General features: G+C 41.0%; 1 protein-coding gene across 13 annotated transcripts in view; it reads right to left on the reverse strand.

Annotated features, from left to right (window-relative positions):
* The window catches only part of ppfia2 (PTPRF interacting protein alpha 2), a 143,478-nt gene that overhangs the window by 69,827 nt on the left and 50,107 nt on the right, over window positions 1–23,544 (reverse strand). The window contains exon 1 of one of the 13 annotated variants that reach the window (XM_061030281.1): window positions 18,303–18,805. The exons of 10 other annotated variants lie outside the window; for them this stretch is intronic. In XM_061030281.1, the coding sequence (XP_060886264.1) occupies window positions 18,303–18,383 (81 nt within the window). In that variant the 5' untranslated portion in view covers window positions 18,384–18,805. Of the gene's footprint in view, window positions 1–18,302; window positions 18,806–23,544 lie in introns of those variants that run through there. 2 more of the 13 variants (XM_061030283.1, XM_061030285.1) reach the window with 2 other exon arrangements.

The following is a 23,544-nucleotide window of genomic DNA, read 5'->3' on the forward strand; positions in this document are numbered from 1 at the left end:
CAGGCTTCTGCAATTTCCAGGAATCCCAGGATTAAATCTAATTGACGTTCTGCTTCTGCTGGTCAAGAGACCCCCGACCAAAGATATCCCCCATCCCCAGTGACCACCACTCTCTCGGAAATGGTTGGTTAGGAGTCTCTGTGTTAATGAAACACAAACAGAACGATGGATATGGAGAATAAATTACCATGAGGGTATATCTTAAGTTTGGAACAATCACACAAAAACCTGCAAATCTGTAGAATATTTAGATTAATTTGTAATACAGGAAACACAATTTTATGGAAAAATCCTTTACAATCTTTGGGAGGTGAAATTTTATTCAATAGCTGAAAAGATAAAGAACACACGTAGTAGCTAGCTCTAGTTTTAGCTAGCTCACTAGCTAGCTCATTTTTAAGTAAGTTTGCGTTTACTTTCAACATGAATTAGGGTTAGGGTTACAGTTACAGTTAGGTACAGTTATTCCTACAACCTGACTTTGTACGGAGTAACACAAAGGTTTCCATTTCTTTGTTCTAATTAGCAGCATATACTTAGCATTGAACTGGCTAAGCTAGCTAGGAAACAACTTTATTTCCATTTATTTATTTCCATAGACTGTCTGTAGCCCGAGGCTAAATACCCGGTGCTACAGCCAGTCTATTGCTACAGCCCCAGCTAGTGGCAGGTGGCTGCATTACAGCTTGGATACAATATTTGAGAGCCAACATATAAAAAAGTTGATAATTTGTGACTAGTGTGGGTGACAAGTTGGCCAGTAATGCACATCCCTGAAACAGCTTTAGCTTGATCGAATATCTCCATAGAATTTAAATGGTACTACAGGACTGACAGTAATGTGTTTCAGAGCCATAGAATCGCTGCTTTGAACGACTTCAACAGACTGTCATAAAGGTTTGTTTGACCATTTAATGACATAACTTTGCATTTCAGTCACTTGACCCAGAAGCTCGCCACTACTGAGAATAAACTGAGATTTCCAATTATCCAATCACTCTGAAAAAAACTTAAAATTAAACTGGTCAACCCGACTCCTCAATGGCCAGGGACAGCACAAAGTAATGGGTTACACATGCACTTGTGCTTCCTCTCGGTGAAGTTATTAAAAACCCAGTCATTAAAATGAACTGCTTCACCTCTCACGAGATTACAGCCGACAGAGGCTGGTCTGCATGTTAAACAACGAAGATATTGTGTTGGCTGAATAGAGCATCTGTCTCCTTTTTTAAAAAAAAGAAATGCAACTAACATTGTTAACCAATTAAAAGAAAGAATCCCATCATTTTAATCTGTACTCTTTAAAGAGGTTATTTTTTATGGGAAATGAATGCAAGGTGAACAATGGTGCTTTCATAAAGTGCAGTATGAGCTAAGTTTGATTGTTCTGGTCTCAAAAGTCCAATTACAAGTGGAAAGTACAGTCTTAATTCTGTTTTCTTCTGACCTTTCATGTAGTGACCCTAGTAAACATTTCCCACTGAAATAAAGGGTCCAACCTCGGTTTAAAACAGACTTGACGAAGAAGCAGAAATGGCCATAACACCGGGCAATGATAGGGTACAGGTAACTCAAAAACTATCATAGATGCTCGCGATTTGTCTGTGACAATTCAGGAGGTCTGAGCAGGTTTAGACAGAATCTGCATGAAACTATGAAAGGACCTGTGTCTGCATTACAGATTGTTTCATACACGTGAAACTAATCTTTTTATTGCTCAAAATCCATGCATAGTGAACTGTTGCAATCTGGCCACACAGAGAGCAGAAGTGCACTCTGTTAGAAGCCAAAGAGGAGGCATGCTTGGAAGAGCTTTGTGCATCTCTCTGTACATTCCTGCAGGCTGTTATTTCAATGCAAACGTGCAAACTGCATGCAGTGAGATAGTCGAAGAAGGAGGCATTGCATAAAAAAGTCAGACTTAAAGCACAGAGAGAGAATAAACCTTAAGAAGTGTTTCACACCTTTTATCCTTTGAGAAAAGGGAATTGAACAGACTTCAAGTTGCAAGGCCCTTTAAGTTTGATATTGAAAAATCGTCAAAAAAAGCAACTACAAAGGCTGAATTACTTTTGATGTAACAGCAGACACATTTTCTTTAATGCTGGGGACCATTCCACTGCTACTCAAAAAGTGACCTTCACTGATTTTTACGGTGCATAGAAAAACCATTTGAAAGCTTTCAAGCAAAAAATAAATCATGACAACAGTGTTTCTTACATACAAAAGACAAAAACAAACTGGGTAAAAAAAACAACAAGTTTGATTTAACCAACACGTGCATGGAAAAAGCACATTTTCTTTTGCGTCCCTTGAGTTCACTTAGTTTTGCACTCAAACTAATCTGATATCGTGCCACGTATTCGGGTCCGTCAAGCGTTTTAATGAAGATTAACAGAGAGCAGAAAAAGATATCAGCGTCAAAGAGCAAGGTGCTGGAAAAATAAACGGAAAAAAATAAACTGGGTGCAGCATCTGTGACAAGGCGTATGCCAGGCATGAAATCAGCATTACATGAGGATGAGGTAATCGCTGCTGCCAAAAAAAGTGTGAAATCTCATCAAGGTAAGAACACAGGGACTAAAAATATACAAGTAAAGGAGAGAGGTGGTGGAGGGGGGTTAATGGTAGCAGACTGAAGCACCATTGGAATATATGTGACAAGACAACATGGCTTGGTGCCTGGAAACCATTCAGCTTCGTCTTTTCTTTTAAAGAGAAGAGTGACAGACATGAGCAGAGGAGCACTCCACTTAACACATGCAGAGACTTTCTTCGGCGTGTATGGAAGGATTTGAGATGTGGTTAGCCAGAAAATGTATCACAGAGGGTCTTCAAATCAAACGTCTCTTTAAGAAAGTGCAAAAAAATCAGCCAGTGAGGTGCGCCAATTTCACTCGTTTGCCACCTTAAGTTATTCAACATCTCCGCCAAGATTTCCAATTCAACCACAAAGATCCTCGTTTATAAGAAACCTTCTGAGTGGGAAAATAAAATTCACACATTTTTCGCTTTCTTAACCACAAATAGTCACTCAATGTCAGCCTTAAAATCCTGTATAAAGTCTCTAAAACAAGGCAATAGAAAAAAGAAGTGTGTGGGGATCATTGTCAGCTTTTACATCCAACTTTTAGTCATAGTTAATACCTGTTGATAATGAGAAATGAAAGGGAGTGAGAGGTAAATAGAAGGACAGATATGAGGAAATAAGTAAAAAAAAAAAGCTATTTTCTTTAATATCTGATTATTATATTTAAAGGCCCTTAAGTACAATGAAACCCCATCATAATAAACTGTAATTAACTTGCTCCATGTGCAATAAATGTAAGCCTTACGGGATGCTGAAGATGTTTCACTGTAAGATTTGTGTACTTGGGTTTACTGGTTCAGGAAATGATGATTTTGGGGGAAGCTGTGGAAACAGTCACTCTATCTATTTGGCTCAATTCCCTTCTCACTCAATGGCTGAGCAGCCTGTCAATAAACCACTTTTAACATCAGACCATGTCAGCTGTGACACACCCAGGAGCTCCTCTCGCCCTCCTCTCACCTCCCAACATCCACCGAGACACACACGCCACAGATATAAAAGAAAATTAAAAATCTCGTCTCAATGGTCTTCATCGCTCTCCTGCACGCTTTGGAATACACTTTCCACCCACCGTATGATGTGACAGCAGGGCGAAATGCCCCCCTGACGCACAGGCTCTATATACAGAAACATGGCTGTATATGGAGAAGACCTTTTAGCATCTTAGCAGGATGCCAGGCTGCCTGCTAGCAAACAATGATGCCAAACTGAGCGCCTTTTTTGGTGAAAATAGCTTTGCAAAGAGCGGCACCTGAGTACACTGAACACTTCTATGAGACACTGCTGAACATCAGTGTTGAACTTGGTCTAAGTGTAGAAATAATTAATCCCAGGAGCATTGGGGCTGTGAGCTTTTCTGAAGTGATTTCCAGGCATAGCATTGGCGCTAAATCAGCGCTAAATCAGGTGTTCCTTCGATGGTTTTACGGCGCTTTAAAGCTGATCGAATGAAAGTAGCTCAATATGTTAGACATGCATACTGTGCAGAGAAGCCCTCTTTATTCCCCTCTTTCCCCATATATCCTGTTTCCAAATTTTAAAAGAATCCTTCCATGTCCTATAATAACATGTTCAGAATATGTTGATTGCAGAAAATGTGTACCCACTCATTTTCTTGCTAACACATGAGCTCACACACTCTCGGAGACATATAAAACACAAAGAGGTCAGATGCTGAACATTCAACCCACTGTTCCCATGGCACACTAAAAGCCCTGCCATTAATGCCTAGACACAACATACAACATGCGCTCCAACCGCAAGCTAACTGCAGATTTATGTGTTGAGGGGGTACGGAGGTTACAGCAACAGACGCTGCTCGAGAGCTTTTAAGTGGGCGCACTTGTGTTCACATGAGCAAGAGAATAATCCATTAGAGTCTGAGAGATGTTAAGAGGGTCTGGATCTGTTTCCTCCTTAGCTGAGACCTAGCAAGCTAAACACGTGATCTGACTGTGACAGATAGCTCAATTCTGTACAAATTCACTTGACTCCTACAGATCTGAAAATGGCATATGTTTGAGTTTTAATTTGTCCTTTCTCTTGATCTTGGTTGTAATTTTCAAAAAATATGATTTAAAAAAAAGACCCATTTTTGAGAGTTGTTGCATTAATGACGATAAATAGTATCTTAAACGTTTCATATTCTAACAAAAAAAAGCAGTAATCAGCAATTTTGCCAATCATTTAAATAATATAAGTCAATAATTTGTCAGCCGCCGTCAATTTTCTTATTAGATTGTTAAGAAATGACTTTCTTTTTCACCCAGGGAAGGAGTCAGAAGCTAAAAAAAAACCATTTCATTTTCTGCTCTTTGACATTTGACTGGTCAGAAGACCTCTACCTTGATACTGTATGGTTATCTCTGAAATCCAACAGGTTGAAGACATGCTATAATGGGAGTAGTATAACATACCATGGCCATCACTATTAATATTTCACTGCATTCTTTAAAATAAAACACTGACTGTAGTTTTCTGCTGAATTATTCAAAGCTTTACAACAAAATGGGAAATCACTATTGCGTGTCAGGAGGACGTGGCTCACGTCTCTATGTACATACTGTACATAATCCCACCTCTTTACTAAGAGCTTTATGTCGGGCAAATGCTGGACATTTATTGTTTTTTCTCCCCACATCTAATCCATCATGTGATATCCGCACAGCTACAATCAAAGTGCAAATCAAAGTAGATCCAGTCCAAGCCGTAGCATCAGCATACATGCTAGGCTACAGCTCAGCGATTCCCAGGACACCAAAGGCCTCCTGGCTTTGTGAATAATGAACAGCGTTGCAGTCGAATCTCTGTTGTAATCATTCACAGGCCCTTGTATCTGGAGGAAAACTGTTAATGTGCAATGCTAGCTACTATTTCACAACATAAACTAAGCCTGCAGTGGAATTTTGAGACAGTCATTTGCAAAGACGACTTCAGGGCTGAGGATCAAATTAAAGGAAACAGATGCCTCGTTGGCTAATCACATTTTGAGGTTTTGATGAACGATGCTTGGGCTAAACTCAAATCATTGTGGAAAAACATGAAATTGTAAAACGTTAGAAGATATGCATTAATTTCCACATATGTACAACAAATGAATTTAAAAACATCAGTGTGAAAATGCAACCTGTTGTCTATTTTCACAGCTGACTAAACGGCATGAATCACCGACTGTCTCTTATACAAGCCTGTTGGTTTGTTTTTAGCATGTTTGCTTGCAGCATTTTTTTGGGCAACAACACCCACATGTGGTGGAGCATCCTGACCTTTTAACTTCACCGAACACCGTTTGAATGTTTGGAGTTTACTTGGTTAAAACTGCAGCCGATCGGCACCTCTAAAATAAGGAACATGAAGAAAATCTCTGGAAGAAAACCGCTCAGACCCTGCTTGGTTTGTCGACAATTTGCCAATTTAAGCATTAGTGTCCAGATGGTTTTATTTCAGTCAATCCTTTGTCAAATATTGTAGTCATAAGCTCAAGTTTGTGCAATTCCCAAAGCACAAAAACAGTCTACGAAAGCCCTTAAGAAGAAAGAGACATTATGTCTTGAATAGTGACTAAAGACGATGATATTTCAGAAAACAGAAAATAAATGTTATTCTTGATAAAAACACGATTTGTTGAAGCCTTGTGTTGGATCATTTGTTAAGAGCTGCCCCTCTCTTCCACTAAACCTCCCAATTGCACTCATAACCTTCCCCATCTCTCATCCCAGACACCCATGGGCGTGGCAAAGCCGATTCACCAGCATGAGCCGAGGCGAGTACTAGTCGCTGTCTCCACAGCAACCGGGGGTGGATGCTGAGGTCTTTGTGAGGCTCTGTTGCACGTTTTTTTTTTTTTTTTTTTTTTAAAGTGATCGCAGTGAAGCAGGTGGTGCTCCCCATCCTCCAGCGAGGGCTACGATGGCCGAGGGAGCCTGGTCAGAGCCGCGCCACGCCGGGCTAGCTGTCACATCGCATCAGCATAGATCACAGAGCTATGCTCAGGGGCCTGCTCTGTGTCGGTTTCAGGGTTTATTAGAGAGAGGAAAAGAGACAAAGGGCAACAGTTCTTGAAGGTGGGGACCGAGGATTTCTTCAAGAAGCCTCCAACACATTCTTTAATTTTACAGAAATGACTGCCATCAACAGAATCGGCCAGTGACTATTGGCATCATGACTCATTATAATATCGTTGTTTTGGTTTCAAGCGAAGCATCTCTCAGAGCAAAACCGAAAATTCACCTATCTCATACTATTTTCACCAGGAAACTTAAGCATTGATTTTATCACTTTTCTAATGCATGTGTTAGATGATATGACGCTCTCTGACAGTTTCAACAGGTGCAAATCAGGGGGGGAAAAAGCCCTGAAGTCCAGGTATCGGCTCGTGTCTGTGCTCTCAGTTTGGGAGTTTGCAGTCAGATGACCAAAATTTCAAACATGCCAGAAATTCATCAGACCCGTCAGGAGCAGCAGGTCGGGCCACAACCAGCTCTTGCTCTTTGAGGTGAAATTAAACCTGACTTCTAAATCAGCCGTGGACTCAAAAAAATCGCGTTACAATCAACCTGAACCTTGTCATCTTTAAATAACAAAGAGCAGAGCAAAGACATTTAAGAAAACGGAAACAGCAAACGTCTGACACTTTTGCCTGAAAACACATCAAAATGATTGACGGATTATTCAAATATTCGGTGATTGTTATTCTTTCTGATTAATAATGCAAATTTTTAGACTCACTTGTGAAAGCCACCTCAATAAATATAGACTGTTCTGATTCCAAAATGACCGTATTATTCACGGCCAGGAGCAGAAACGGAATTGTCAGCAGCAGCTGCAGCTGGAAAACTACATGCGGTTCACACTGCTGATGCAAATATATGTAGAAAAAGCTGCGAGGCATGCTGTAATGCCCACGAAACTGAGCACAACATCTTTGTATTATCATCACACGAAAGCTGAAACAATCATTTTGTTGAAACTCGAGGATTACAGCTTCAAAACGAGCAGTGAGCTGTCAAGGACCCTGAACGAATTGGATTAAAAAGTGGAAGAAAAGATCATCCAAGAAGTAAAATATATGACAGTCATCTTTCCTTGCTGCGAAAAAAAAAGAGAGAGGCACCCAATCAAATCCATCTCTCAGTATCTCTCCATGTTAATTGCTTCACCCCGCTGAAACCGGCTCGAGACCTCCCAAGTGCCCCGTGTGCGTGCCCTCTTCAGTCTCATCACCAGCTGCGACATTATACACTTTCATTAAAAAATCCTGACTGGTGAGACTCTCGGAGCTCACCTGCAGGGCTCCTGGCATAAATCATCCTGTGAGAAAAAAAAAAAAAAAAAGAGGTGAAAATGTTCCCTGCTCCATAGCTTGGTGCAAAAGAGAGAGAGAGGGACAGTCAAACCCGGCTCAGTGGGTGAGGATGTTTCTACAAGCAGACACCGGATAACAGAGCTGTGAGGATCTCAGATAATTAACTTCTCTGTTGGCTCTTTACACACAGATGCTCGCCAGTGGCCTTCAGTGAACACGCCTTCTATAGGGAAACGTTAAGGTGCTGAGGTGGTGGTGTCGTCTCAGCGGGGGAATCTGTGTGATGCTGCTGCTGCTGGTGGATGCACTGATGTAGTTTATACCATACGAGCCTGCAAGTGTGTGAGGGTGTATTGATTTTTGGAGGGTTTCATTTCAGAGCATGATTAGAGGATGGTGGCGGCGGCAGCAGCAGCGGGAAAACAGACCTTTGGGCGACAACAACTGTCTGTTGATGATCCATTTTTACATCCAGACTGATGGATTCATGCTGAGTAAATAAAAAAAAGTAACAAGGACTACAAAGCCTCAGATATATATATCGAGATGAACATTAACCACAGACAAGAAATCAGTCCCAAACAACCTTCTGCAGTGTTCTTCACAAAGTTGCTGTTTTATAGTCCAGATGTTTGTGGTTTTTACAATCTACTCTGTCTTAGAAGCAGCGTTAGATATACCAATCCCAACATGGTAGTGATACCAATATTGTGATATCGCTACCAATATTTGAATCAATACTGATACTGGTACCAATACCATTAACAATGCATTTTTTCCAATACCATAATTTAACAGCCTCACAAAAAAAAACGTGGTTTTTGTTGTGAAGCCTACTCAGAAAAAAATATATTAGACCTGCAACTAGCAACTGCTATTTTGGATCAGCAAAGAATCAGAATCTGGGTTTATTTACACATACAAGGAATTTGGCTTGGTGTATTGGTGCGAAACAATTAACAAGGAAATAAAGCAGAACTTGCAACAACTTAAATAATACAGTAGAAGAAGTATAAGAAGCTATTACAATATATAAAATAGAATTTAAAAATGGAAAATATAAAATATATTTAAAACAAACACACACAAAATGTACAAAAGGTGCAATGTAGGAGCTGTGCAGTGGGAAAATGGTATGCTGCAAGCTAAGAGTGTATCAGCCAATGCTGACACATTTGAGCAACCACATGTTGCTTCTTTGATCATTTCATCAGCTTCTAATGAATTGACATAATTCAATAATAGACAATTTAAATATGGACGCACACAAAATAAGCCGTTTCATCTTCTCAGCCTAGCCGCTGCTAATGTTAGCTTATCTTGATTCTCAGATTCTCACAAACAGGAACTCTGTTACGGCCAACGCTCAAGTCTTGGTATTGCAGTTTCTGTCAGGGAGTATACATACATGTTATGGGAACATCTCTATTAAATAAAGGATCTAGATCCGCATATACGATGACCACAGACCCTCTGTGATCTTGTTAACTTTATAACCCTGTTGTATAGACCAGATGGATTTTTCTTTTACAATCTACTGTGTGTGACAAATCAATCCTCATCATTACCCGTCGATATATCTTCATTCAAAGCTCGAGGCTATTAACCTGTATCCACTTCCTGTAGCAGGAATGAAAGCCCGATGGCTACGAAAAGGGAAAACCCATTATCCTGTGTTGACTTGGTTATGGACACTGGGGGGGGGGGGGTCAGATGCCAGGGAACATGTAATAGCCATGCATTGACTTCCTTTCTTACTGAGAGGCGGGTTTCACATTCTTTGGCATGCCTTTCTAATTAAGAGCACGGTGTCTCACATTTGTCTATTGACTGCGAGACCAGTTGGATCTATGCTAAAGGTCAAAGCGGGCAGACTGTCGGCCCTATTGGAAGAAAGCCCAAAAAAAAGACGACACATTAGACAAAACTTTGAACCGTAGCCTTGTTAAAAGATTGTTTCTGCTTATAAGAAGTACTTTTACAACAGGCCACTCCACTTTTAGAAACCATTCCAGTTTAATAGAGAAGTAAAGGAGGATAAATTAGTGTTGCTGGGTCTTTATAGCCCGGGTTCCTGCAAGAAGGAGAGCGACTGTAAAGACAGGAGACAGCCAAAGCTGGTGTAATTGAACACAGCAAAAGATTTTTATTGCCACTGCATTATTCACAAAGGCCACTGCGTACTGTATCTCTGTGTGAATGACTGCAGGGGAAACATTATGTTGCACAAGAAACAGTGTGGGTGAGAGAATCGCCGAGACCTGAACACAGCAGGCTGTAAAAGAGGCCTGGGATGACTGAATTACCCTGATGGCAATTTGAGAGAAAACAAAGTCGTTTGGCCTCGGAATGGGGTGTGCTTCTGCCCTTTAATCAAACCGCACAGCGATTGGGTTGAGGAAACAAATGGAGACGTATGTTACAGTCAGAAAGAAGGAGGAGGAGATGGTGGAATAAAGGAAAGCCCAAGTCTTCCCCCCCCTTCTCACTGCTTCCATTTGCCGGCACATATACGAGGTATAAAATTAAACGACCATGAAGGAGTGCCTTATGGAAACGGGTAGGCCAGTTTCAGCACCACGGATAGCGCATCACCACTCTCCCAGATGGAGACAAAAGGTACAAGTCGGGGGAAGTTACCGAGCGTTCGGATGAACAAAATGAATAATGGAATCAAAGTATTTCACCATCACTTTCTCAGAGGATAAAAATGACACAGTTACTGACTTCATCACGCCATTCTCTTACTTAGAGTCATCTCTAACCCGACAGCCACGGTGATGTCTGTCCTCCCCCTGACGACACTGTCTGAATATCAATGGACTTCAAACCCAAAAGGACACTGACACTTTAGGCTGGTGGATTAAAACACTGGAGATACCTTTGTAGTCCAGCAGGATGTATTCTGATAATTATTTATACCAAATATTCTTTGATTAAATGTGTCCGTTCAAATTCATTGCACTAATAACTTGTCAGGAAAGCCTGTTTATATGTTGTCATTTTATATGTCTCTTTTTATTTTTTTTTATTTTTTTTTTACATCTATCTCCAGCAAAGTATGTTGTATTTAATCTTTTCATATTTAAGACTAGTAATGCTAAGTTAAATCCTGGTTGTATATATTCTCATTCTTAGTTTTGATATTTTTAGTGCTTATTTATTTTGTATTTAATATTATATTGTGTTTATTTGCTCATATTGTGTGTTTGGACAACCTGCTGCTGTAACGCCACCATTTCCCAGTTTGGGATCTATAAAGTAATTCTATTATATTCTATTCTATTCTATTACTACAATGGTATGGAAACCATTCTGGTGGCGCAGAGCCCAAGCTTTTTCAAATATGTTGGGCAGAAATCTCCAAAACGTTGTTTCTCACTGGGTTGGATTCTGGTGACTGAAAAGGCTATACTGTATTGATCACATTGTTTTCATCCTCATTAAACTATTCCAGTCCAAACACAATCATTACAAGTCTTAAATAGTTTATTTCTTAAATCAAAAACAACTACAAACTACAAACAAAACTGCAGCTTTCAGTTCCCACAAAACAGCATCGGCTAGGAAGTGACTTGATTCTGATTTGTTTGGGCAGGGGCGACATGATAGGCAAGGGGTGGGCAAGGGAGGCCCCAAGTGTGGTCCCGCTGATTGACCACCCCAGGTTCAAAGCCCAAATCCTATGTTATGATTGGGTATTTACCTTGTCAGAGGCGGGATTTATGTTTAAATCAACTATTGGGCTAGGCATGGGTTTTAGAACCACTGGGTGAAAAGGAACTAACACCGATGTCCCCACAAAAAATAAGCTTGCATTCACAAAACGCCGAGCTTCATGAATAAAACGTCAAACATAACGACAAATCAGTCCGGTAACCAGGCCACTAAATCCTCCTCACTCAGTCTCAAGGAGCTGGACTGGTCTTGAGGCGATTGTGGCCTGATGACAGCGGTGACAAGTATGCTGACGATGGCTCTTACACGGTGAGGACATGACCACCAGTGCACAATTACAGTCACGTGATTGGCAGCACTGTGTCTATGTGTGTGTACAAGAGTGCCATAGAAACAGAAGAATAATGAAATGGATGGTAATGGTCTTTGCCATTCATTTCCTCTTTACACCCTTTCTGATGTAACAGGCTATGGGGTTTGAGCATTGAATCTTGGGGGCAAATGGCACAATGTCAATGGCTGAATGAGTCTCTAGTGAGGTGATCAGGACTGAAGTAAGGCTGGTTTTATAACCGGCCGTGATTCACGACTCTACCATCTCCCTCTCTTGTTCATTTGTAAAGAGACTTCTGAATCAAAGCATCTGCCCTTTTTCCCCCTCAGACAGGTTAAATGTTTTCTTGAGGCTCTATCCTTCTTAATAAATGCAAACCTGATTTTCTCAGTTAACATCTTTGACACCAAGGACCCTCTTGAGTTGATGTAACGTACACTGACAAATAATGGGCTAACAAGTCAAACACTTGAGAAGAAGACAGACACTGATTGGCCCCCGGAGGAGAAATAAAATGTATACATTGGCAATTTTGTATTCTGCCGAGCCACATGCTAAAAGCTCTGAACCTTTAGAGTCCACATTGTGGGATAAATGAGATCAGACTGCTGCAGTGAGTCAGGCGAGGGGTTACGACATAATTGCATCAATGAAGAGAGGTTGTTGGCACACGAGAGTCTATTGAAGTGAGAAGCCTGGCCTGTGTGTGCACCCTACTCCACTTTAAAATCTGTTCCATGACTCTGCGCATGTGTGTGTGTGCTGTGTGTGTATGTGCATGTGTGTGTGTGTTTGAGTGTACCAGCTCTGGGCTATTCTAGTTCTGTTTCAGTGTTAAGGTTGTGCTTGCAATGGTTGACATTGAGAGGTAAAAAGCATGCTGTGAAATAGAGAAACAGATATAAATGGGAGTCTCACATGACATACTTTACAGAAACAAATTAGGAGAAAGACTGTCTCAGTACTTTTTGACTTCCCTTCCTTTCCACTGTCTTATCTAAAAAAAGTAAAAAGCCCCAAAATAAAACTTTAAAAGAATCCTAAGAACAGCCCCCTAACTGCCCTGCAGAGCAAACTGTATCTCTGTGCGAAAACGATCATATTTTAATGAGCCAGTATGCAGTCATGTGTGGAAAAAATTGCCGCTTTTCAATGCAAATCAGCCTTAAATTCCCAAACGCCAGCACTTATATCACTTTTATTATCACACATTCCAGGCTGACCCCACAATAACTTTGAAAAAGTTTCCCCTCCCCTTCTCGCTCATTATCTTGATGTTGACAAAACTGTGATCCGTCAACATGACAGTGCAGACCCAGTGCAGAGTAAAGGTGCAGATAAGCTTCTCTCCACATTCAGACACAAAAAACGAGAACAAACTGCGCGGAGCGGGGCAATTTATCTGGCGTGTTTGTGCCTGAATATCATTAGCACAATAGCGTGAATAAGACCTTGAGACAGAGCAGGTAGCAGGAGCAAATGATGTGCAACTTTTGGAGCCATTAGCGGTGCAAGCCATCAAAACCAAAAAACTTCAAACCAGTCCGTCTGCGAATTCAAGCTCTAAGAATATCCTGTTTTGATTGCATGATCTCCTGAAGTCTTGAATAGATCTGCAGCGTAGCCACAGATTAAGTGTCAGGTTTTACTGTAGTACACAAACACGGGCAAACACACAGTCCCCCACAGACAGTCAAACGCACGACAACACATACAAAGGGGCCTCTTGCTTTCGAAAGCTCACTCATCCTTTTAATCGGTGTGGAATCCATCAAAGTGGGTCAAACTCCCTTCCCCATCTGCCCTGGCCAGATTTTAAACGCACGCGGGCTGATTAAAAAAAAAAAAAGACCAAGAAAATAGGGCAAATGCCCTCCAACACACAAACATGTACACACACAAACATCACAGCAGGAATAGACAACAAGGGGAGGAGTGTGTGTGTGTGTGTGTGTGTTGGCGAGAGTGTTGGGGACATTTGTAAGCAATTACCGTGTGCCAGAGTAACAAAGGAAAAGGTCAAACACTTCGACTTCAATCCGTCGGCCGGGTATCAATTTGCCGTGTTAAGGCTCATTTGCATACAGCCACCTTTTGCGGTTCCGTCAAACGACCTTGATCACATGATGAAAAGAGGGGGCGTGGCCTGTAAAGAGGGAAGGTGGGAGTGTTTTGTGTGTGACTGGGTGACGCAGCTCGGGGGATTTAAATTTGCTCCCACAGCTGGGTGTTTGAGTGACAAGAGAGTTTGTCTCTGTGAGTTTGTGTTCGTCTCTTTGCAGATGATGTGTTGATGTGTATAATTAACCATTGCTGCGGAGACATCTGCAAACATGTTGACAGCGTTATTCAAAACAGGACAGAAATAGCCCCGCTATTGAGGCGCTCACAAAGCTCCCACATGTTGTCCCTTTTGGATTGAACCTGCCGCTCTGCCCCGGTGTACTGCGACGAGTAGAGTAACCAGAGTCTGCTCTGATACATGTGTAGAGATCAAAGGGGGCGGGGCTGTGTGTTTGGCCTAGCAAAATGCTGATGCTCAAATGGGGATTTCCAAGATTAAGTGTTGACATGCAGTAAAAACAGAGAGGTCAGTGATACAGTAAGTCGAGCAAAATGAAAGAAAGGCATTTCAATGTTTTCAGAGCTGCTACTCTTTCCCTTTTTTTTTTTTTTTACTTGATCATTTATAGAGCTTCTGAGTCAATTTAACTTCTAAAACAAGTAATTCCTGAGTTAAACTGCGGAAAGTGTTTTGTTTCGTTTCGCTAACAGGGCAAACGCCAGTGGTATGAAGTTTATTGTAACAGAAGAAAATGCTCACATTTGTAAAGCTCAAAAGCACTCTTGATTAAAAATAGGATAAATTTGTAACACAATATATGCCAATTCATTTTTGGTAAATTGAGCAATAGATTCATGGTCACAAACACCTGAAAAGAAAAGGAAAATGGCTCTGACTTAAATAGTTATTTGACAATCACTTTCTGTTGTCAGGCGAACTTTTTGCAGCATCTTTCTTGAACAAGCCCAAGGTCACGCAAACAAAAAATATAACTTCCTCTAACACTGTCAAAGATGTGAGAAATGTAGTTCCATTCCGTCAGCCGATTAAGACCGTGATAGATTTGTCCACCGGGGATAAAGTGGAAGTGAAGTCTTCACCATGAAAAAGCCACCTCTGGGTGTAGTCGAAAGAGGTGCTTACTTGTCATTCAAACTGATTTCTGGTGTCACCTGGTGAGTCATCCTGTCTCCAAAAGCCTGATTGGGTTTTTGAAGGTGTGAGATTTATGTGTGGAAGGATGTAGCTCTGAATAAAAGGCCCTGTGCCAACACAGTTCTCAGCTAAAGTGGAGCACAACAGAAGTGAAATCTGAGCCTGGACGTCCCTGTGCGGAGGTAAGCACGAGGTAAATGAGAAGAGGCAACTTTTTAATCAGGGCACACAGCCGTGTCATCCCTCTGCTCTGTTCACACTCTGAACAGTTCACACTCTCAGTCAGACTCCGTAGAAGGAGAGCTAAAAAAAAAAAAAGGCGTAGCTTGAGCGGTTTGACTCAGCAATGTTGATCTGAGCGGTGAACTGTTTGAAGAGTGCTTAAAGGCCGTGACACACCAAGCAGACGGCCAGCTCAGTGCCTGAAAGCATGTTTGTTTTCAGAGACTTATTGTCTTGTTTCTACTGTATACCACTTGGGTATGGGGTCATGGGTATGCTAACATGTTTACTGTAAAAAAAGGCTAACAAGCTAGCATACCAAAGTTAGTTTACCTTTTGGCTTAGGTGAGCCTCACAGGCCTGCTAGCATGTTGTTGTTAAAAAGTCGTTTTTCTTGTCTGCACTGTATCTCAAGTCATATCCAAAGGAGGTTAGCTTAGTCACATTATAGGTGCTATTAAAATTGGTATGTTAGCAGGTCTACAATTACAAGCTAGCAAACATAAAGTTAAGATCCCTTTGGGCTTAGGCTAACACATAGACACATTTGAATTTCCCTCGGGATCAATAAAGTATCTATCTATCTAGACTGTATAAAAGGTGGCTGTAGTCTCAGTGATGTCACCCATTGGTTTCTGAAGTGGACTTTTGAAGCTCAACAATGGCGGTCGCCATATTGGAAATGCTGTCTGAAACTTTCGGCCAACTTAGCAACATGCTAAAGAGGTGGAGCTGAGGTGGTCCTTTAACCTCTTGGCAAACTGATACAGCGCACATGCCTGTCAGTCAAATCAGCCACGCCCCTAATTATGCACATGTATATATAACTCTTAGCCTTATTTTATCAAAACTGATAAGTTCTAAAAAAAAAAAAAAGTATACCCCTGTTCAGTGTGCTAGCCTGCAAATGCTGCTAGCATGTTTTGTTAAATAGGTAACTATGAAGGAAGCACTATTTTTTCAGTTTATTTTCTTCATGATAACTTGTCACCTCTGTTGCCTCCAAAAGTCATTAAGGAGCTATCTGTTGAGAGCCGGAGCATGATTCAGAGACTGTGGACACAGCTGTGTTGCAGACTACCGAGCTAAAAACTAAGCAAACTCTGACTCTTGTGGGGTACGTGTTTGCAGAGCCTGGCGGTGAATACTAAAAGAACTGAACAACTTCATCACCCCCGATGGAGCCAACACAGAGGCTTCAAAGACACCTACTTTGCAATTTAATTTAATTTGCCCGGCTGATTTAGAATTGCAAAAAATAGGATGGGCAATCTGATCAAATGAGTGTCATTAATAGTTGGTAAAAAAAAGTCTTAAAGGAACTGTGTTAAAAAATAGTTTTGTACTGGGAACGCACTGATTTGGCATGAACCAATGCAGTGATGCATGCTTTTACCAAACCAAGCATGACAGATCTTATATCACCTCAAGGGTGAAGGAAAATGAGATGTGATTTATGTGCATTGAAGCAGCCAAGAAGTGCCTTTCCCTACAATTCCATGTTTATGGGGATTTCCAGGGACTATGATCTTTGAGTATGAGGACGCCTTTGATTTTGGGATATCAGAGGAGCTTCTTCCAACAGGTATGAGCCCTCAGGGGACCCATCTTCACTAATCATTTGGCATGAAATGGAGGTTTATGTTGCACAAGGCAAAACATCCAAAAGGCAGAAATGTTTAAATGTGAAAGTCAAAGTAAGAGGGAACACAAACGTGGAGCCCCAAGCCTCTCATTGGTGTTTTCTCTTGGGGGGGAAAAAAAAGAGTAATCTTATTTGTCCCTGCAATGGCAAAACAGCTATGAAAAACCCAAACTTAAAAATGCAAAGGTGAGACACTCTGCTTTGTTGCTGAGGCTCCAGATCGTGATTACGCTGATGAGGCAGGTGTATTTCTCCACAAACATCTCGTCTAAAAATGAGCTCCAATCAGCACTTCAGCTCACTTGAAAAGCGAACCACTTTACACTCATCTCCTGCACAGCCTCTGAAATCACACTGACTGCACCTGAATGAAAAAAAATATCAACCATCATCACCTTTTCCCCCCCTAACGTATTGCAAGAACAGAGTCTTGAAGACTGCTGTTAAATATCATCTCAGTACCACCCCTGAAAAATGTTCATTCCCATCTTCCTTCCACCCACAGTAAAAAAAATAAAGAAAGAAAGAAAATACTGGCTTGGTTACAAGAGTCAAACGGAAAACACGCGATCAATATCTACTGACACTGCTTCATTGCCATGCATGGGCTCTGGGTCCAGCTGAAATATGCATGGGTAGCCTACAGTAATCACTGTAAGGCACGTTTGTCCTTGCGCCTCCTTAGAAATAGAACTAGAGCACAACTCAAATATAGATATACAGAATGATGGGATACAGTGGGATTCGCATGAATAATTAAATAGTATTATACAGTAGCAAGACGAGGATGAACTCTGGATTTTTGCTTCTCATGATTTTACTCTCAGATGTTTTATTTAAGCCATGGAAATGCTTGTGCGAAATTCTATCTTTTAAGATCGTGAAGTTAAATTTTTACAAAAGTGAGTCCCTTGTGTTTTTCTTCATGGTCTCCAGAGCTTCACGACTGAGTGCATCCACTTTACTTTCACTTTGCTACACTTGTTTCTGAGATCGTCTGTCTGTAAATGTAAAAAAAAAAAAAAAAAAAAAAACTGTAGAGGGGAAAGTGTTAATCCAAAACAAAGCCGTGGAAAATTAGGATTTAGCTCACATGGGAGTCTGAGGGAGTCAGCCTGCACGCGCAGGTAGGAAACACCCAGCACTCACAGCTCTGCAGACAATGCACACACCTCCCAAGTGTGCCAGAATGAAAGCCCCAAAGCCTCTTTTTTTTTCTTCTAAATAACTGAGAGCCAGAGAAAACAAAGGAGCAGCTGACATCTGAGTAATGGTGCACAGATGGTAAAAGAAGCTTCTGAAACTTGCCTGGAAGGTGTAAAACCTCGTCCCATTCGGTGGGTGCACCTTGGGGGAGTTGGTCCCCGTGCTCATGTCCGAAAAAATCATAATCCCTTTAACAGGCGAACAATCCAGTGCGGGGTCCGGACTCAGCCAAACGTAGGGTGGATCACAGAATCCAAAGGCAAGCAGTGCTCGGATCAGCCTCTGACCCGGCGCTGCGCTCCCGGCATCAGAGGGTGGAGAGCTCCGGTGTGATGCGCAACGCCCCGAGGGAGAGGAAAAACCGCGATATTATACCAAAAGTGAAAACAAGGCAACTCCCTGCTCCGTTCTGCGAGCCCCTTAACACATGCAAAGGACTATTTAATGTGTCCTTGAAGCGATTTGCCTGGAGAGTGGAAAGAGCGGAAGGACAGCAGCGGCTCCATGGTCTCCCGACGCCCGCTGCAAGCAGCTCTGCCAGCGGCTCGGATGGGTCCGTCTGTGCGCGGATTATCGCCTCCTCCCTCCTTCTCCTCCTACTCTGGCTTCACCAATAATCAGTCAGAGCATCAGCGTGCGCCTCAACCAACAACACACCGGGTGCCTCGATTGGCAGCCGAGACGCACGTTCTCTGTGTTGTTACACTGTAAAATGTTCTCTGGTTGGAAAAAGTATTTTAAATGTTTTTTTAAATTTTATTTATTAAAGGAGTGAAAACAAAGTAGGTTCAGATATGATTTGAATGCCGTTTTGTTTTTCCTTTTTTTTTTAATACTGTGATAAAAGTGTGAAAGACTGAGAGTGCAAAAAAGCCAAATTTCAGAGATAATCAATTTATTGACTACAAAAATTAATTCAAAGTCATTTGATGTATTTTTTAAAAAATGCTCAAGATAATATTTTACAAGAATTTTTTAAAGCTTAACTTTTTAAAATCACTTCTTTTCAAAAATATTTAGTTTTTGAAAGCAATTCAAACTTGCTTTAAGCCAAAATAAATATAAATCTAAAAAAAATAAAAGTTATCTTTTAAATGAATAGGCTACTTAAGTTGGCATCTAAATTGGAACCATGTATACACATTATGTTGGAGGAAAATACTTTTTTTTGCGCTATCATTGCTGGATTTCTTTTTCCTTTTTTTTTTACAGTGTAGCTGTGTATTGATTGGACGAGGAGGAAACGGATGCTGGAATACCTCAACTGTGGCAATTTTCTCAGTGGAACAAGATGAGAGGTTATCACGTCTGTAACCTGCTGTATGAAAGATGGATATGTCTGATCGATCAGAGGGAGGGAGGGGGTGTTACTGTGGCGATCCATGGGAGGAATATCTTTTAGATCACTCATAGGAGATACCGAAATCCATAAAATGGTTTGAATGTGTAATGTTGATTGCAAATTAGCATGTATTTTGTCAAATCAATGACACAATTGTAAAAAATAATAATAATAATCAGTTGTGCTTCAGTCTGTGTCGTTCATCCTATGGGTGTGAAGCAGTTTGAGTGACTGATTGTTGGGTCAATGTGGGAGTGTGGGAGGTCTTTCACCTCCTCTAAAGCACGCAGTCAAGATTTAGTGCCTTTGTCTTAAAGTTGTTTGTCCACTTATTCAGTTGAACCACAATCTCTGTGATCACTCGTGGTGTCATTCAAACAGCGTTTGGAAAGCAGGGCCGTGCAAGCTACCAGTTTCTTCACTGTAAAGTTAAACTAAAGCAGAGCTACCCTGAGGACAAATGTAGTTTTTATTTAACTCAATGTACTTAAAAAAAACAAGTAGTTCAAACTAGTACTTCTGAAACAAAATCCTCTTTACAGTCTTTACTAGAAATAAATACAACAATAAAACCAGTTATCTAGCAATCCAATTTCCTAGAATACCTCAAAGACCTCAACCTGCACCCATCGCATAAATACTTCTGAGTATTTTCATTCATGCAAATGCACCTTTCTCACATTGGAGAAGCATAATGACGACTTTTCTCCAAGCCGCCCATCCATTAGTTACCTCTGAAACATTTCCACAGTGCTGTCATGTTCCCATGATGCAGGGCGCCTTATTGATCCTTCATTTTTTTTCAGACGCACTTAAACATTCCTATGAAAGACAAGTGCTCTCTGACTGTTTCATGACGAGCTCTTCATCGACAAGAGGAAGCTTTTCACATGAAGAAAGGCGCTTCCACTCGAGCAGACGTCCAACAAGGATTGACGACGTCTCTCCATTTTTCATCCAATTTTCTCTCGTCGTGTGGCCTTTCCATGAAGGCTAATCCACATTTTTGCTGAATCGCCTAATCCAATTCTCTGTCCAAGAGCTATTTGGAAAAGAACTTGAAAATGAAATTACCATCTTTGTCCCACTGAACTGAGAGCCATTTTTAAAACTAACATGTTGGACCATGATGAGGTGGACAGTGATAATTGGATAAAGAAAGCAAAGATACAAAATCTAGTTTAGTCACAGTCTGAAAGAACTGCCCGAGCAGTTTATGCTCTGGCCTGATTTTTGTGTTGTTAGACACAACTCAGTGAGTGTTATTAAGCTGAATGGGTTGAACTCACTTCCAGCCTCACACTCTTCCAAGGGATTTGATTTTTGGGACTTTTAGTCCTAACTTGGCGAGTTGAGGATTCCCAGCTGATCCTATTTACCAGATTGAGTTTACGTTGCTCTCCTGATCTGTGGATCTGACCTCAAAATTTCTACATGTTTCTCTTGGAGCTCACCTTAAACACTGAACAAAATCATCTGATATTCAAATTGGGATTCATCTGACATGTGGACTCCCAGAACCCCAAGATCAGGGACACGTAATTACATTAATGTTCATACTGTCACTCAAGGAAAACAGAAGTGGATGCTGGCTGGGAAATACATTCATATATATCTGTGGTCGTTTGGTTTTGGAGTCTTGGTTCATTTTGGTTGATGGTTTTGTTGCATCATAGTGCCATTGTTTAGGGGGGAAAAAGTATTCCCTGTAGAAATTTTGCAGCATTTATTTTAAGTCATCAATTAAAAGAGCTTTTCAAAAATAAAAATGAAATCAATGATGTGGTCAAAATTGTAAATTTCATGGATATTTATAAAAGTTTAAAGAATATTGCTTTGGTTAACACTCCACTGGGATAAATTGAACACAGAGTTGGGGATTATTCTTAAAAAGCAGCATTTTTCTGAGAAATAAAAAGCCTGCTGTGTCCTTTACACTCGTAATAATCTGTGTCTAACCTGTTGTAACATTACTTCATCACAGCAGGACTGTGGACGTGCAGGATCAGGCCTTACTAAGCCCTCGTGCACATACAGGGACTCAGCGCTGTAGTGGGCTCTGACGTCACTGTACAGATGTGCAGTGGGCGTGGCTAAATGTTTCTCAGTGCTCATTGGTTTGCAGCCTCTCAATCCTGTGTGTTTCCTCTGGCTGCACTCTTTCTCTTTCTGCGTTTGCAAAGCTGCAAAAGCCTCTCAAATGGAAGAATATATTCGACCCCAGAGGCCGATACTGTCACAGAATGATTCTGAATTAATCAAAACCAGTTATTACTGTTCAAATTAAAGACTTATTAGAATTCCAGATCAAAGAAGGGTTGCTAAAAGAATAATTTTTTAAATTAATATTTCATCAAAGTGCTCATTCACATGGTTCCACTGAGGCAGATCAGTGCAAATGCAGAATCATCTTTATTAAACCAACACCTGAGTAAGGGCGGGTTTGTGTGTGTTTTTCCTTTCATGCACGCCTCCTCAAGTGCATCCCTCTCTCTATCCAAATCTCTGAAGAAGAAAAACATACACAGTCCTTTTTTTTTCGTCAGTCAAAGAGCTCAAACAAATTGATTTTTTTTCCCCGTTTGAAAGCCGGTGTTTGATCAGTCCGAGCTCCTAATCTACGAGGCCGGCTAGCAGCAGGGATGATACACAAATTGGGGATTTGAGAAGCACTTGTGGTTTTTTCAGGAGGAGCAAAGCCAATATACATTTAAGTATGTGATGCTGCTTCGAGATAATTCACCTGTACACCCTCAAAGAATACCTATTAAACACTTAGCAATGACCCATAGCAATAGAAGTAGGAGTGTGAGGCCACACATGTTAACTTGCAGGCCTGCTTTAAACTGTTGATGTGTATGTAAATCCCACATTTTCATTTACTCAGCATGCACGAGGTATTTGACGGGGCATTTTTGCTGCAAGCCTGTTTGCTCAAACAACCACTTAAACTGCAAATGTGCTGCAAACAAGGAACAGAAAAGAAGTGCCACTTTGTGCATATGTAATGAGGATTTGGTAACTTCTTTTAAGACGCCGTGCAGAAGCAACACAGAAAAAGAGAGAAAGACAAGCATTAATGGAAGTGGCTAACTTTTTCAGCTTGGAGTATATTCCTGTCTTTTTGAGAATTGCAAATTATAACGCACAAATATAACACTTATTCAGTATTTTGGGGTGAACCCAAGAGAAAAGTGAAATGAATACATTACAAGAATCCAGCAGCCTTCCAAAAGGAGAAAAACGATGTGACAGAAAACAACTATTCTGGGAAATGAGAGTCATAAGAGCTCGTCTTCACATGCAGAGTCATATTTCATATGTGAAATCCAAAGTGTCAGGAAGAACAAGGCTGGAGGAAAATATGGCAATTTATTCAAATGAAACCTAATGTAAGATAAGAATGTTGTTTTGAAAATCGCCTGAATGAACCTCTCCCCGAATCAAATCAAAAGGCTCAATACAACCTTTTCATGAAACTAAGGCTGCAGCTGATGATTATTTTCAAGTTCCCTATAAGCCAAGGTGACTCCAAAGCACTCAACGCACATTAGGCTATTCAATTTTCAGAGATGTAAATTCATTCAGAGAAAAATTACTAAAGCTAATCATTCAAAAGGACTGAAGAGTATTATTTTCAGATTCATCATACACTCTCTAGAGTGCTTAGAGCTGCTACGGTGACGACCCAATACCAACAGTGTCTGAGCAACCAGTTAAAAGCCTGGGCAGATGGTACAATGCAAGTCTCAAGGACAAAGAGCAGGTGCAACAACTAAGGCAAGAAATTGTCAATGGCCTGGAGACATCAATCAGACCCTACTGCCTGGGAAACTGAAGCTCTGGTGCCTACAATTTGGACTCCTTCCTCTAACATCGGCCTCTACGGCAAAGGGGTCCTGGAACTACCTCTTACTAGTCTAACAGAGGAATACAAGTGTTCTAAAGTAAGACTCCAGATGACATTGAGGGACTCAAGAGACAAGACCATCAGTGCTGCTG

This window comes from Labrus mixtus, chromosome 22 (assembly GCF_963584025.1).
Source record: "Labrus mixtus chromosome 22, fLabMix1.1, whole genome shotgun sequence".
In the NCBI taxonomy this organism is placed as follows: Eukaryota; Metazoa; Chordata; class Actinopteri; order Labriformes; family Labridae; genus Labrus; species Labrus mixtus.